Source organism: Curcuma longa, chromosome 4, assembly GCF_044706935.1.
Source record: "Curcuma longa cultivar G26 ecotype Majalengka, Jawa Barat chromosome 4, ITB_CL_G26_1.1, whole genome shotgun sequence".
Taxonomy (NCBI): Eukaryota; Viridiplantae; Streptophyta; class Magnoliopsida; order Zingiberales; family Zingiberaceae; genus Curcuma; species Curcuma longa.
Window position 1 is genome coordinate 1792572 of NC_133864.1, and position 17571 is coordinate 1810142.

At 39.0% G+C, this 17571-nt stretch overlaps 1 protein-coding gene across 1 annotated transcript; it reads right to left on the reverse strand.

Moving 5' to 3' along the window:
• Positions 1-16546: 16546 nt before the first annotated feature.
• LOC141826344 (uncharacterized) lies at positions 16547-17571 on the reverse strand. The gene is made up of 2 exons (XM_074713585.1): positions 17209-17571; positions 16547-17134 (listed from the first exon to the last, which is right to left on the reverse strand). Exons 1-2 carry the CDS (start codon positions 17569-17571, stop codon positions 16547-16549), a joined length of 951 nt encoding a protein of 316 aa, XP_074569686.1.

Here is a 17571-nt window from a genome sequence, read left to right on the forward strand (position 1 = left end):
GATAAAATATTTGTGTGAGCGCATGTGCATGATTATGAGGGGTAGATTATTGTGTAGGGAGATCTTAGGATCATATGACCAGGGTGTCTTGTGATAGAAGGTGAACCTTTAACCGGACTTTCTGAAGTGATCCTTACATGGTGGTAAACTCCCATAGGGGATAACTAATGGCTATTGATGACTAGGAAGGGGTCCCTTAATTAGGTGCTCAGTGATAGAGGATAGTATACCAGTAGTATTGCTGGAGTGTTTGGTGACAACAAGAGAGCTATAGAACCAGGCTATCTAGGTATCGTCCCAAACTAGTAATCGTAGCGTTAGAGTATCATGATTTAATTCTGACAAAGCCTGACGAGGTCGAGTTGGTATCTTAGTTAGAATCCTTACAAGGAGGTAAATATTGAGAGTAAGGAAACAAACATGAATTAGGGATGTCACCTAGTATTGATGTGAAATCGAAATCTTAAACTTATCCATCTCATCCATAGATTCCCAGGCCAATTTCTCTCTCTACCACATCCAAAATCCTCAACCATTTCGCTTCTTTCAGAGTCTAGAATACTAGCCTTGTGACATCACTATAGCTAACAATAGTCCCTGTGGATTCGATACTTTTTATTATTTGACGACACCCGTATACTTGCGGGACCCATCAAATTTTTGGCGCCGTTGTTGGGGACTGTTGCTATTAGCTTTAGTGACTAGCAATTTTAGTTACTCTAGACTTCGAAAAATACAAAAAAATTTAAATATAAAAAATCTAAAATATTTTTCTTAAGGACTGAATGGATGCTCATACAAAGCGGTTACTCCAAAAGAAAAATTAAGATGGGTTGTGTTATATGTCGATGACTATTGTACGTTTTGTGGTACTGGCTGGCATCTGATTAAAACTTGTCCAATTATATATGATCCAGTCTACACATTCGGTGGAGAAAAATATGGATGCATCCCTACATTTGAAGAATGGGCAATGTCCCAAGTCTGGTGTGATATATGTTTAAAAATAGGGCATGTAAGTTAAAATTACAGCAAGAACCCTTTAAATTCTAAACATGAACATGTAACCAACCAGCATGATAATGATTATGACACTAATTCGTTAATGAAAGATGATAACTTGGTTGTGTCTACTAGTATGGTTGATAATCTTGTTGAGGACTTATTTGAAAATCTACTTTATCCTGTTGTTGATGATGTTGTGGAAGGATATGTAGGGACTAATTCTTTGGTAAAAAAGTTCCAAGAATCATTTTTTTATATTCTACATTTTATTCCTGTTATGGATGATGCAGGATTAGGAGTCATTGAAAGGGTTAGTGTAGGGACTTGTGCATTAGAAGCCAAGCCCCAAGAATCACTTCTCTTAGTTGATCCTCCACCCGTACCAAAGCGCACCCTACCTTAAATATGTTTGATGACTTGCTAAACTTTGTGATTGGTAAAGATACTATTTCTTTCGATATACCTATGTTTACCAATCTATCTTTTCTCATGCATATTTGTGGTATAAAATTTTTTGATTATGATTTGCACACAAAACTTTCACATCAATTTTATTTACGTAGGATTCTGAATATCTTGCACCTCCATGGTCGAGGTTTAAGTAATAAAAATAAAGGTCAAGCTAAAGACCTTAAACAAACACTGCTTGGGAGGCAATCCAAGTTTTCTTTTGTCTCATTTTGGTTCCTTTCTTTATTTTCTTTTATGCTTTATTTTATTTTCTAACCCACAAACCCTCTACTTACTTTTTCTTGTTGTATTTTCTTTTGAAGGTTTCATTGATATGGAGAAGTGTGCTTACCTTGAGGAGAGGGATTAAATAACTGAAGATTCTGAACATCTTTTGAGCTTTAATGGGTAATTTTTCTCCAATCATATTTCTGCTCCATTAATATTTCTTTACTTTTATTGAGACATAGAAAAATGTAAGTTTGGGGGGGGGGATGTATATATTTTAGATTCTTAGTTAGATTTAGTTATATTTCTTTTGGTTTCTTTATGCATAATAAACTTTTCCAGCTAGTGGCATCACTTATCATATCATTGATGGTTTATCTTCTTGCAAAAATGCTAGCACGCTTATTTTAGATTTCATTGATTTGATATTTAGAGTTAGTATGTTTGATGATCTGATCTTTCCTATCCTTAGTAGCATGAAGTGAGCTATGTTTTTATTGAAAGAATTTGAGTTTTGGCTTAGTTTTAGGATCTCTCTATACTATGCCTAGGTTTCATAGTAGAAAGTCTGAAATTAGTCATGATTCATAGAACCATAAGTACTTGTGCTTTTAAGGCGATCTCTCAACTATATTTTGGTTACTGGATAAACTCGGATCATGGAAGCTCACTTGAAAAAATCTAGATCCCAAACTAATAAATCTATTATAGTTGCAATGCCTTCTTATGGTCGCAACACTTGTTTGAAAAAAAAGGGATAAAAAAATAGTGTCGTGAGTGGAAACTGATTAGATACTCCTTTGAGACTAGTAAGGGTTACTGGGGAAATATTTATCATGTTTCTCTTGATATCGGGTATTCCTTTGAGACCTTGTGTATATGGTGCAAAGCGTTTTTGAAAGGGATGAACCATGCGAGTGGCAGGTAAGTGTCTATCGCTGGAAGCATAAAGAAAACTGGTTAGGTGATAACTTGACTTTGATTAAGATTCGACACTTGAAAATCCATGGTCACATTTTGCACCGAGCACAAAGAACTAACGCTTAGGCCACATTTAAGTAATTTTAATGTATAGTTCACTAATGATACTATATGATAGGATTGGTTGTGATTCACAAGAGATTATGATACTCCATTCTTTCACTTCATGAATCTAAATGCAGGTTTTTGCTTGAGAAAAAATAAAAGTTTAAGTCTGGGGGTGTGATGAGCGTAGGTCATATATGATTTTTAGTATTTTTTAATGCTCATCTACTTGTAATTCATTGCATATGATCTACTTTATCACACCTTGTTTATTTATTAGTACTTGTTCCTACTCTTTTGCTTGGAGATCTTCTCTTTGTATATTTTTGATTGATAGGATATGATTCGAAACTAAAATGATGCATTATTGATGGTGGAGCAAGGAGTGGAGAAAAGCCATAAAGTTGGACCAAGTTGAAGCACATTTTGATGAGTTTGGAGGTTATTGAAGTGCTTCAGAGGTCCACACTACCGTGCCAAAGGTGCCACAGGCGTATCCCATCATTCGGACCATTTTTTAGGCTTCCACAGAGTGCCCCAGGCCGAGGCACGCCCATGCCAGGTCCAATACGGCTGTGCCTCACGTTTCTAGGGTCCAGACACGGCCTGGCCATGCCAAGAGGCATGGTGGTGTCTCATATCTGGACTGCTCTGCAGATTTAAAGTAAAATGAGCATAACTTTTAGCTCCGATTGAGCCACTGGGTGTACCACCTACCAAAATGAAGATAACTTCAAGATCTACAACTTTGTTTCAGGGTGTATTAACTGATTCCATCTTTAGACCATGATAAAAGGCACGGTCGTGCCCACCTTCCAGATTGAGACCAGTTTGGGGTCATGTCTAGGAGGCACGGCCGTGCCCATTGAGACCAGCTTGGGGCCTTGCCTAGGAGGCACGACCATGCCCATTTTCCAGATCAACGCTTACTTGGGCCCATGCCTAGGAGGCACGACCATGTCTCATTTCCAGAGCAACACCTATTTGAGGTCGTGTCTACAAGGTACAGTCGTGCCTACGGGACACGGGCGTGTGGCACCTAGGGCCTATATATACCACTTTTTGCAACCCTTTTGGGTTATCTTCTGAAACCCTAGGGCCTTAGCTTGGGGGCGGCACTTCCCTATTCTTGGGGAGGTCCTAAACACTTCATCTCCGTCGATCCATCCTACACCGGAGCAAGAAGATCTTCAAAGGATGCCCATGCTTCAAGATAAGTCTTCCCCTCTCTTGTGGATAACGTTTTTCTTGTGTTCTTGTTGTAACCTTCTTGTAATGGAGTAGATCTTTGAGTTTAGGATGTAAAATAAGCATTAATGTAATGATGGTGATGTAAGAACTAGTCCATATTATTTCTCCTATTCTATGAAGTATTTACACTTGTTTCATGCATTGTGTGTCTTGAACTTGTTTGATGAAATGTTTGAGTGATCACATGTGCATAATTATGTGTCACGTCACGAGAGACGGCTGTCCAAAAAATTCGACAACATCTCCCCTGTAACAATGATATTTCCCTGAATACATGTATACAAAAGGCCCACACGGCCACAATAAGGACTACATGCCCACATCCACATACCACAAATGCATCAATAATTACTAACAACAGAAAGAGTAAGGCCCACACGGCCACAACTACTAAACTAATACATGCAATGACAAGTCTACACCATATAGAAAATTTTCATAGCGGAAACATCGCAAATATGAACAAAATACACAACCACGAGTATAAGTCCAAAAACCACAACTACAGTCCATATATCAACACAATACAATCCATACAAACCAACATATAAAAATCCTTCTACTGTGAGATGGTAGCATGTAGGCCGATCTCCAAGCTCCCAGTAACTCCTATATGCTACATGGGGAGAAAATAAGGCAACCCCAGGATCTGGGTAATGAGTATTAGATACTCAGTAGAATACAGGATAAGAGTGCATAATAGGATATAACAAATGAGATAACACCATATATACAGTCTCAACAATGGATATATAAGAAAAACGTAAAACTAATCAATAGGTAGCAGGAATCATGGTAATAGGAATCATGTAGATTCATACAATGCATGTCATGTCATACAATGTAATAGTCATATATCAAACAAGTGCAACAGTCACACATAAACATGCTGTAAATAACAATGCAGAATAATACTAATAATAATAGCAAATGCATGCAGATATACAATACATATCACAGGCAACATGTATGGTCATTGTCTGCACTCGCCACCCCCAGCCACCCCCCAGGGCAGTGAACTGAGGCGCCAAACAGGACATACTGCACATACTTCAACAACTGACCACTAATAATAAGTGGGGAGCGGACAGTGTCTCTCAAGAGGGCAATATAGCTAGTCCTGGTCGCACCCAACATGACGCAACAAATGCTCTCACCCCTGTGCCACCATAACACGGTGTCAGGTGAGTGCCAATAACAAGAACAACCAACAGTTGTCAACAACAACTACTACTAGCATGTAGATGCTATGAGGATCAACTCAATATGTAATAGCCACAACTAATCAGCATAATCAACATGAATCAAGATGAGTCATCATAGGTCAACGATACCAACTGGAGACTGTACTATCAATGGATAGATCAATCAAAGGTCAACCAGCATATATCAAGCAACGAGTAACACAAAGTATCAACTGGGCAAATAACATAGGTAACAAGAGTAACAACATGATAGTAATAGATTATAACAAAGGTCAACTGGCAAGTATCAAGTAACATATGAAACAAGAGTATCAACAAGGTATATCACAAGCAATGCTCCATTGGGTTGCTCAACATAAGAGGTGTAGTTATTTCTTTATATGGATCCTGAATACCAACATAAGAGGCCAACAATCTTATGCTTCGATCAAGGTGTGCTCGATCGGTCAAGAACTTGCTTGATCGATCAAGCACATGTCTGATTGATCATGTGAGTTGCTTGGAAAGGTTCTGCCCATGTACAATTTTTTTGTCTAGGAGAAATTGAATAGGACGGAATTCCAGCGCCTTCAGATGGATCACCGAATCTCTCTCTGGATGGTAGCTATGGTGGCATTAAATCACCTCTAAGGGGGCTTCCCCCTCTCTTTAGGGCTGAATAAGAGAAGTATTTATATGCCTCTGATGCCACACGGTAGTGCCTCATGGCACGGCCCTGCAGACACGCCCCTGCCTTTTCGTTACATGGTCATGCCTGATAGGCACGGCCTTGAGCAGCCCCTCTTCGAGAAAACATGCACGATCGTGCCTCATAGGCACGACCTTGACCTGGGTCTTCACTAGAGGTGAGGCACGACCATGCCTTATAGTCACGACCCTAAATTAGATCAGGCTGAAAAACTAGGACACAACCCCAGACTTGGTTGGCTCTGGTAGGGGGCACGATCGTGCCTTCCAGGCACGACCCACAGCAGCTGATAATCTGTAGTGAAGCACGACTGTGTCTGGTAGACATGGCTGCTGGTTGGTGTGGCTCGGGTGATGAGACACGGTCGTGCCTTGTAGGCATGACCCCTCAGGTGATGAAACACGGCCATGCCTTGTAGTCACGATCTTGCTTTGCCTTATTTTCGTTCGATCTCCATTTTACCTTATTTCGCTCTACTTCCGTCCTGCAAATACACAAAATATAAGAGCAGACCTTCGAACTAGGAAATGGAGAAAATATGCTTAATGCATGGATAAGGGATGCGACAAGCACAGGATAATATCATGAAATACATAAGGATGTGCAATAAAAATAGTAAAAACGTATGTATACCCTACGCACATCATAGTCTATGCGGCTCATAAAAGATTCAAACTCTACCAGATGGACGTAAAGTTTGCATTCTTGAATGAGTTTATAAAGGGAGAAGTCTATGTAGGTCAACCACCTGGGTTTAAAGACAAAGATCATCCTAATGATGTCTTCAAACTCAAGAAAGCCTTCTCTGGACTAAAATAAGCATCGAGAGCATGGTATGAAAGGTTATCAACCTACTTAATATCCAAAGGCTTTCAACAAAGACAAATTGATCCTTCATTATTTGTAAAAACCTTAGAAAAAGACTTGAATTCTTCATAGCTCAAATCTATGTAGATGATATAATATTTGGGTCAACCAACACAAAATACTTAATGGAATTTGTAGAATTAATGAAGAGTGAATTCGAAATGAGTTGGGTAGGAGAACTTCACTTCTTTCTAGGGTTACAAATAAAATAAACTAAGGATGGAAATTATATTTATCAAACCAAATATGCTAAAGAGTTAATAAACAAATTTGAAATAGAAAATTCAAAGGATATAAAGACACCAATAGCAACCAACGCTAATATTGATAGTGACCTAGAAGGAAAATAAGTAGACTTAAAATACTATAGAAGCATAATAGTCTACTATACCTAACTACAAGCCGGCCTGATATATTATTTATAGTAGGTATGTGTGCTAGATACTAATCCAATGTAAAAGAATCACACTTAACTGCGGTTAAAAGAATTTTATAATATATAAAAGGGACCTTAAACGTTGGAATGTGGTATCCTAGAAATAACAATTTTGACCTAGTCGGTTACTCTAACTCAAATTATGCTGGCTGCAAACTAGACCAAAAAAGTACAAGTGGAGGATGCCAGTTCTTGGGTCCTTGTCTAGTCAACTGGTGTAGTAGAAAGCAACAATGTGTTGCATTATCTACAACTGAAGCAGAATACATAGCCATGGGTGAATGTGTTGCACAACTACTTTGGATGATGCACACATTAACAGATTATAATTTGAAATATAATAACACTAAGATGCTAATTGACAATATAAGTTCTATAAATTTGACTAAGAATCTAGTGCACCATTCTAGAATAAAGCATATAAAGGTCAAACATTATTTCATATGAGACCATGTCGCTAAGGGAGAAATTATACTCGACTATGTTGAGTCAAAATCTAACTTAGCAGACATATTTACTAAACCTCTACCAGAGTCCGAATTTAGTACCATTAGAAGACAATTAGGACTATGCTTGGTAGAATAAGGAAAATTTTAATTTTTTTTCAAAAACTCATTTTTTAAAAATATACTATTATTAAGTTTTTCAAAATTTTTTAAAAAGCTTATTTTTTATTTTTTTAAAAAACTTATTTTCAAATTTTGATTTCAAAATAAAAGAAAGGAATGATTTAGCCTTAGACTAGAATCTTCCCCCAAGAAATCATGTACCTATAGATCTAAGTGGAGCATCTCACAAAGAACACTAGTTACCTTGTTTGTGATTGTGAAACTTAGAACGGTGTGAGATGCATATGATTCTAGCCTGAGTCTCAGATGCTTATATCTATGCATCGAATCTAACTTGGGCTTTAAACGAAAATATTGAATCAAGCTAAGTGTTCCTAAGCATAAGCTGAATGGAATGATACATTTGAACTTGACTAATTGAGTCAAGTTACTACTTCCTAGTAGTTAGTGAAAACCTAAGTTGGACACTAACCCCTCGGATAAATTTTTTTATCTAAGTATTTTATTTATTTATAACATGCTTGAACTCAAACCCATTATTTATTTTGATTATGTTAAAGGGGGAGAGTAACATGAGATTTCAAGTTTTTCAAGTTCTTCAAGTTTATTTTTTTTTATGTTAAAAAAAATCTTAAAAATTCAAATTTATTTTCAAAAACATAGAAATGTTTTTGAACTTATATTTTTAAATTCAGATATTTTGAAAAAATTCAAAATTATTTCAAAGATTATCAAAAAAACTTTTCAAAATATTTTTTAAGGACTTGAATGGTTTTTTTATCAATCTGATCAAAACTAAACCATGTCAAGTTCAGGGGTAGTGAACAAAAAGGTTTTTCAAACTTTGTTTGTTTTAAAAAGTATGAATTCAGGGGGAGTCCTGAAAGTAGGGGGAGATAGTCATTGCACATTCATGCTATACACATTATATGAAACATTATTTTTCTCAAGCATGAGTTGAATGTTGATGATGACTTAAATTTTTGAATATTATAAGTTTTTTTTTAACTTGAAACTCGGGTTGCCATAATCAAAAAGGGAGAGATTGTTGATACAGGAAAGCACCAAATGATCGAACCTTGATTTTGATAATGGCACGAGGTTCAAGTTAAGTTTGTGTTGTGTACTGATATGTTTATCTAGTGTGTAGGGAGCACAGGAAAGTCATAGTTGAGGCTAGCAAAGTAAGTCTTAGTTGAGGCTAGGCAAAGGCAAGTCTTGGTTTGAAGGATCAGACAGAAATTTTTGCAAGATCAAGTTCACCAGGTGCAAGTCCAAGTAGGTCAAGAGGACCGGATTCATGGCAAAATCCAAGCAGGTTAGGAGGACTGGATGCATGGTGGAAGTCTAGGTGGTTAGGTAGACCGGTAGGCCTAGTAGCAAATCCTGGGAGCCAAGGATCAAGGTTAAGCAGGAAGTCCAACAAGTATAGGCGATTGGCGGTCTAGGTGCACAGATTGTGAATCTAGGCGACTGTACATCAGTGAACTAGGCCAACAAAGCAATGAGGTGGCTTTGTCCCAGTGGTCGGGACACCTTAGCTTCCAAGCGACTAGATTGGTTCTAGGCGCCTGGGTTTGGATAAACACAGCAGCAGTCAAAGTTCATTCAGAACCTCCACGTTAGCACGGAGACGCCTGGAAGGGGAATCTAGGCAATTGGAAGTACCGAGTCAACAACGTCGATGGTGGATCGACGGACATCGTGGAGGCACCTAGAAAGAGATTCCAGGCGTCGGGAAAGCCTTATAAAAGACCTTCGACAGAAGGCCTTAGAGAATCAATTCAAGTCATTTCCATAGCAACCCAACGGTAGTCTAAATGTGAATGATCACCCTAGAAGCCATTATAACGCTGGAGTTCTGCACCGAAAGTCATCTTCTCAACCTCCGGTGATATAGTAACGATTTACATGTATGCTTTTCATTTAAGTATGATAGAGTTGTTATCGCATTTCTATTTTATAAATCATTATAACTCCTCTCCGTAAGGAATGAGTTAATTAGTGAATTGCTCATACGTAAACGATCAAAGATCGTGGGCCTTGGAATAGCAATCTGTGGCTGTGAACCAAGTAAAAAAAACTTGTGTCTTCTTGTGTTTCTTGCAATTATTATTTTCGCTGTAATGTTATCTTTGATTTACGAACATAATCGACAAGTTTACAAAAACTGAGAAAATGCTAAAAGATAGCGCTATTCACTCCCCTCTAGCGCTCTCTTCGATCCTACATAAACTCTTAGGTTCGACAAGCAGTTCATCTCATTAGCAGAAGACATTAGATGTTGAGACACTACAAGAAAAACAGTCATAGACATCGGTGGAAAACCGATGTCTATGAGAAAATCAACCGATGTCTATGAAGGCGATGTAAAAGGTCTGACATTTTAGACATCGATTTTTAACCGATGTAATATCACTCAACGACATCGGTTTGTAACCGATGTAGTACCGATGTAGTATCACTCAAAGACATCGGTTATGCAACGGTATAAAACCGATGTAATATCTGTTTAACATCAATTTTAACAACGGTTTTCGACCGATGTAATATCAATTAACGACAACGCTTCCAAACCGATGTCATTGAATTTAAAACTGTTGTAATAACACTTATTTTTTTAATGTTGTTTGTAAATTATGATCGAGCAAGATTATAAAATTATCATAATATTATAAATTCACCAAACAAATTACAAATAGAAAAGCACCGATATATTTAATCACCTCAATATTTACAAATAACACAAATATTCTTCTTGCAACATATTACATATTCTCTCAGCGTTTTCATCCTCAGAAGAAACTAATAGAATCCTCAGGGTTTACAAATAACCTTTTGACTGTTGTACTTCTTCTACAGATACAAAATCTCCATCTAGCATAGCAATGAATCATGAACCACTCCATTCACTTACTTCGAACAGGCTTGGACCAGCAAGCTTTAAATTCTTGGATGCTCTCCGTAGCCTTCTGTACAAGGCTTGCATTCCCAGCTAACATGCCATATAGCTCAAAGGTCATCTGACAAAAAGTATAAAAAAGAAAGATTTAAAGTTGCAGCTCATAAAGTACAGGGATACCATGCTAAGATATAAACTAGAGTCCATCTCAAGTTCTTTTCTCAATTCATCCTATCAGGAAACAAAAGGAACTTGAATTTCTAATGCAGAAGATTAATTAAGCAGATATGCTAAGCTCTCGTGACAAACCTTGACGAGAACAGCACGACAAAAGGAAGGTCTGATGGGCAAACCAGACACATGGATCTGAGAAGGCTGTAGGCCATCCAACGCTGCTCTCTTTGCTACTTCCTCAGAGGGGCAGTAACATCTATTGACATCAGAGTGGAACCTGATCGAACCGATAAGGTTCTTCAGTCAAATTTAACTTCATAAAAGTATACAAAATTAGTTTCACACACCATGTAGGGTGGCAGGTGTTGAGATCGGTGATGACGGTAACAAAAACAACTTTTCTCTGTAGCTGCAGCTGCAGAGAAATTGAATGATGACCCTACATGAAAAAAACCATATGGATTTAGAGCCAAAAACAAGCTATGGCAACTGATCTAAGATGCCAACCATGGGTTATGGCAAATGTACATAAACTACAAGTTATGTGAAAGAAATACTTACAATAAGAGGAATGAATGATATCCAAAAATATGTCTGACAACCTGCACAAGAAAAATAAGTTGGTTTAGTCCAATTTGTGAATGCATAAGCTCAGTTGAAGGAACCTTGAATAATGGAGAAATCCAAATGGGCAGGTATACAGTGGTATAAACTTATCAGGTTATAATCTAAATGGAAGTTGGCGAATACTACTGTGCCCCACAATCTATTTGAAAATAGAAACCAAAAGAATAAACAAATATAATTCATGGAGTTCTGAGTATTACCATTGTTATAGAGCATTAGTGTAGCACCAATAATGCACAAAATAGAACTGTCATGTTATAGAGCATTAGGTTATTGTATGGAACGACTTGCAAAAGAATCCACTTCATTTCCTAATTGTGCACCAATACTAGGCACTACAGAAAGGCTATTTGACATTTGACTTGGGCTTACAAATCTGGGCACTGGAGTTGCTACTTGTCTATAATTTGTGGTTGTTGGTGTAAAAACTTTTGCATCTGGATTGAGCTTTGATTCCTGTAAAATTATGAAAGCACCAAAAAGTAAGAACCAAATATTGGTAAACAAATGAATCTAACTAATGCATAAAATTCGAATGATGAAAGCATCCATAGATCTACTATGATGCAGTTCTGTTAGATTCAACAAATAAATTAAGTCAGCAACAAAATAAAACAATTTCTTTATTACATAATAAATTTTTCCTGGTAGCGTAAGATTTAATTTGCTCGCAATCACTTCGATAATAGAAAACAAAAAAAAAGAGTTTTTTGATTCTCAGTTATTTTCGAAAAAAATGTTTAAATGCACCAGCAGAAACCATTAATTGAGAAATCAACAGACACAAAGATTTGGAGAACATGCTCATGCATATTAATTTGGAAGGGGGCGATAGAAACCGATCATCCTATCATTTATCTGCTGAATCGGCCTCGCATTCCTCTCCGAATCCTGCAAAAGATCATATAACTATAACTTTTAAAATCTTGCCGATTCTAAAATTCTGATATGATTCAGAATGAAATTTTTAACAAAATGAATTATTGCAAAGTGTTGCTTACATCATAACAGCTTGTCTGAGAAGGTCCACTTGCTCCCTCGTCACTGTTCTCACCTGCACAAAAACTACTCGTATCATTATTCATTGCATCTACTCGATTCAAATAAAACGCAATTAATCGAGCATAAATGAGATCCAACGAACCTTCTTAACGATGCTCCAGACCACACCTTCCGTGCAAGGGGGAGTAGTCAAAGACCCTACGTACCTGTAATACTTCCGGCTTCCCCTCTTGATGTGCCTCGGATCCACCATGCCCACTGCTTCCTCTGCTTCATGCTTATCTACAATCATCTGTATTTCAACCCATTCAAACCTATCGAGGCAGTATATCTCATAGAACATATCACAGTCTGCACCATCCAGCCCAAAAGCGAAGGGCAGCGGCGAATGGCGAAGGGCAGCGGCGAAAGCGAAGGGCAGCGGCGAAAGCAAAGGGCAGCAGCGAATGGCGAAGGAGATGCGTGAGCAACCGGCGAAGAGAGCGGCGAACGGCGAAGGGGAGTGGAGAACGGCGAAGGATTAGAGAATAGCGTAGCGGCAGGGGAAGCGGTAGAATAGGTTGCGGAGGGGAGGTGGGCCACTCGAAGAGATAGGAGCTGACGAAGGCGAAAGAAGCTTAGCGGCGGTTGCGGAGGGGAGGTGGGCCACTCGAAGAGATAGGAGGGGAGGTGTGGAAGTGGAGCCGAAGGTTGCGGAGGAAGCTTAGCGGCGGTGGAAGTGGAGACGAAGGTCCGGAGGAAGCGAAGCGGCGGAGATCTCCCGAACGTCGGTTGAGAAGGGGAGGGGTGGTTGAAGACGCGGCGGTGTCGTTGAAGCGGCGGAGATGTCCCGAACGAAGGTCTTCTGTGGAGTTGAGGGGGATGGTTGAAGATGCGGCGGACGTGTCTAGGGTTAAGTCCGGGTGTACTGTTGGAACCACGGGTTTAATTAGGAGTTTTGGAAGCGCGTATTTGGAGGGAGAGAGGGAAAGAAAATACCAAAATATACAACGGTTTTAAATTGTTATTATAGCTTTCAAAACCGTTGTTGAAAGCGCAAATAGACATCGGTTTTAAATTGTTGTTATAGCTTCCAAAACCGTTGTTGAAACCGTAAATAGACAACGGTTTTCAAACTGTTGTCGTAGTCTTCAAAAACCGTTGTTGTAGGCGGACATAGACAACAGTTTTGAAACCGTTGTTGTATCCTCCAAAAATCGTTGTCGTAGTCTCCCATCAACCTCTCAAAGACATCGGTTTTTCTTAAAACCGTTGTAAAAAAGTAAAAGACATCGGTTTTGTCATAAAACCGATGTCTTTTGAGTGTTGTTAAAGACCAATTTTCTTGTAGTGAGAGCTAAACGTGGATGCTAGTTAAAGGTAATCAGTTCATTGAAGTGACCTGCCTTGAGACTTCATATGGTTTTATGCATATGTCAATGAAGATCTCAATCAAGCTTAAGTGTGAGTTTCCTTGGACTTGCTGTATTCAAGTCGCCTTGGTTATAGAGGCTTATACTTTGACATCTTAAGTAGACATCTTCGATGAGGTGTGGACCTAGGTGTTAGATTTGAGAGGTCTCCTAAGGCAATCACCTTACGGTTATACTATGTAGGATCGATGTGACACACTAGAGGGGGTGAATAGCGTGTCGTTGCTTTTCAAAATCGTTCGTTACTATCAAAGAAAACTTACAGCGGAATTAGAAAATAAAACACAGGGGACTCACGAATTTTTATTTGGTTCCTAACCCCCCAGAGTTAGTACATCCAAGGCCTATGTACGGGAGGTGCCCATCCACTAGTGATCTCCTTTCCGAACCTTGTTCGGAGGTAGAGAAACCCATCTTACAATCCAAAATAAATAATAACAAAAACAAGAACTTTAAAATAAGATAGAATAATAAATTAAATCAAACTCGCCGTTTCAGAAGTCCTGAGTGCCACACACTCCTCCTGGATCTTCCCCGATTGCAAGCGTCTATCCCCGGTCGCATTTAGAAGCACTACTAGTTGAGCAGGAAAGTTTCTGGCTTGAATATACTTGTTTGTGCATGTTCACCTCCTTTTATACTGCACCTGAGTCAACTCCAGGCTGATCTAAGTCGACTCTAGTCGACGTGGTAGATAAAACTTCATTCTGCTCGTTATCCATTGTCTGAGTCGACTCCAGTCTTATCTGAGTCTACTCCAGGCTCACCTAAGTCGACTCAAGCTACAGTTGAGTCAACTCCAAAGACCATTTTTGTAGATCTCTGAAAGGGCTTCGAAACGCATCTGACCGTGCCTCGTTCTGAGTCCCGAGTCAAAAGTTATGGCCCGTTGAAGTCGAACTCCTCATGTGTTGCCCCTGCATCAAGATTCCTGCAATATAAGCATGCAAACAAAGCAACACATCCTATCCTTATTTTGTGGGTCTAACTTCAGATTTCTACCAAAATCCTAGATTAGTCTGACGCCTAATGTTCCACTCCGGGAACGTATCCTTACCCACTCCACTCTAGAAAATTTACCTTTGCCAACCAAGTCCTCTTGACTTGTTGGACTTTTGCTTGACTCTGTCCTTAGCCCCTAGGATTTGTGCTGCAGTTCGGTCCTCCTGACCAACCCAGACTTTTGTTGCGACTCGATCCTCCAGATCAACCCAGACTTCTGCTTCGACTCAGTCCTCCTAACTAGCCCAGACTTCTTGCTGCAGCTCGGTCCTCCAGACTAGCCCAGAGTTCACTTGGTGCTTCGACTCTGCCAAGACTTCCGCCTGATTCTCCAAATCAGGACTTTCCCTTTGCCTAGCCTACAACTAGGACTTTCTCTTGCCTAGCTTCACTCACCAGGACTTGCCTTGCCCAATCGTCCAGATTAGGACTTCCAATGCCTAGTTTAACTGACTAGGACTTCTCGCTAGTTATCTGACTAGACTTCACTCACTTCCACACATCCAAACATCAAGTCTGTAGGATCGGGATATGCGCTAGAGGGGGGGGTGAATAGCGCGTGTAGCTTTTACAATCTTTGTTCGTTCGAATCTATCAAAACTCGCAGTAGAATATTAGAACACAAAAAACAAGGACCCACGGATTTACTTGGTTCCTAATCCCCCAGGGTTAGTACATCCAAGGCCTATGTACGGGAGGCGCCCGTCCACTAATGGTCTCCTTTCCGAAGTTGTTCGAAGGCGAAGAAACCCGTCTTACAGTCCAATAAATAATAATATAAAATGAATACAGAAAAGACTAGTAAGAAAGGGTTAACCAAACAATAGCCGCCGTTCTGGAAGTCCGAGCGCTGCGCACTCCTCCTGGAGCTTCCTCGGTTGCACGTGTCTGGCCTCAGTCGCGTTCAGGAACACCAATAGTTGAACAGGGAACTTTCTGGCTTGAATGGGATTGCTTCTGCACGTTCACGGCCTTTTATAATGGTCCTGAGTCGACTTAGATCCCTATCTGGGTCGACTCCAGCTTGCGTGGCAGATAGAACTTCATCCTGCTCGTTATCTGCTGTCCGAGTCGACTCAAATACCCTTATGAGCCGACTCCAGCCCCTTGAGTCGACTCCAGCCCGAATCTGAGTCGACTCCAGAAACTTTTTTTGTAGATCTCTAAAAGGGCTTTCCAACCGCTTGGTATAAATTTGGTAATGGGAATGGTAATGGATTTCATTGAGGGGTTAATGGCAATGGGAATGATTACCGAATTTTTGATGCTTGGTATAGATAGTGGAATGGGTATTATTCCCATTAATGTTGTTTGGTTTGACTTAAATTACGGAATGGGAATCAGTTAAAATTCCCATTTTACCCTTATATGTAAAAGACAAAAGTAATCATATAGAGTCATAGCCAAAACCATTTTATTTTAAAAAAAATATAATATGATGAATATTTTTATTTCATCCCAACATACAAAAGACATAATTGTTCACAATAAATCATCGTCCAAGGTTTTTAAACATAACTACCACAATATCAAAAGTGAAAGAAGCAAAAATGTATTCATTAAACCCAACATCACAAACATAAGCAACTGAGCAATTCCAAGGTTTTTAAACACAATTGTCTTACATGATCAAAACAACTACCACAATACCAAAAGTGAGAGAAGCAAAACTGTAGTCATCAAACACAACATCACAAGCATACTATTCTAAACAACTGAGCACAAAATCTTCAATTTCAGATGAATCCAAACTGAACAATAACTCAACTTTCACAGAATCTTCACAAATAACTTGAGCAGCCTTGTACTTGTTCTTACCAACGAACCCATACTTATCCAATACCTCAAGAACTTGTGGCATTTTTGAGGATTTACCTTGAACCCAAGATGACATTGACTCAAGGTGTGAGCTAACAGTTTGCATAAATCCCTCAACTCGATCACTGAGTAACTTGAAGTCAGAATCAACATTTTGCACAGTTGAAGTCTTTGCCCTCTTCGAAACTTTTTTAACATTATCAGTTGATGATTTCTTTTTCCCCTTAGAGTGAGATGCCTTTGATGAGACAGAAGGTTGTTGATTTGGCATCGAATCAACTTCAACTCCTTTTTCGGTAAGTGAATTATCATCCGATATGCTCAACTCAGCATCCACATCAGTGATGTTTTGTGCAGCCATCATAGGATCTTCCGCAACAAGGCCTGTTGCTCTGTCTTTGCCATATACCATCTCTAACTCCGAAAAATAAGGGAACGATACATTATAGAGACTTTTGGCGTCATTGTGATTCTGTCCAAAAAAAACATAACAATCAACTTAACATTATAATTTGAATAAAAAACAATAATGACTAATACACATACCTTAATCCATTCAAGATACCATGTTTCTTCACAAGCTATCTTCTTTTCAACATCATTCCAAGTACAACCACTTTGCTTGCACATTTCATTGATAGCGTGGAATTTTCTTTTTAAGATTTTAATCCTAGATTCAATGTGATTGACAGATTTTGTGAAAGTTGGTAACTTTTGGATCATAATCTTTCTTATCTCAACCATGTAGTTATTCTTGAACCCACCATCTGTTTTCCAAAGAGGATCGGTTGCCATATCTTGTAAACATCTTATTAATGCCCAACTCTCCTCTTCCGTCCAGAAAACTTTATTTTTGCCTCTTCCTCGTGCTACATTCTTTCCCATAGAGTCATCAGCATTACTCTCCAT

Bases quoted from the DNA above. Each gene is read 5' to 3' on its own strand.
- LOC141826344 (XM_074713585.1), bottom strand. From the start codon at position 17,571: ATGGAGAGTAATGCTGATGACTCTATGGGAAAGAATGTAGCACGAGGA. The intron at 17,135-17,208 runs GTATGTGTATTA...TTTTTTGGACAG, and splicing joins GGTATCTTGAATGGATTAAG to AATCACAATGACGCCAAAAG.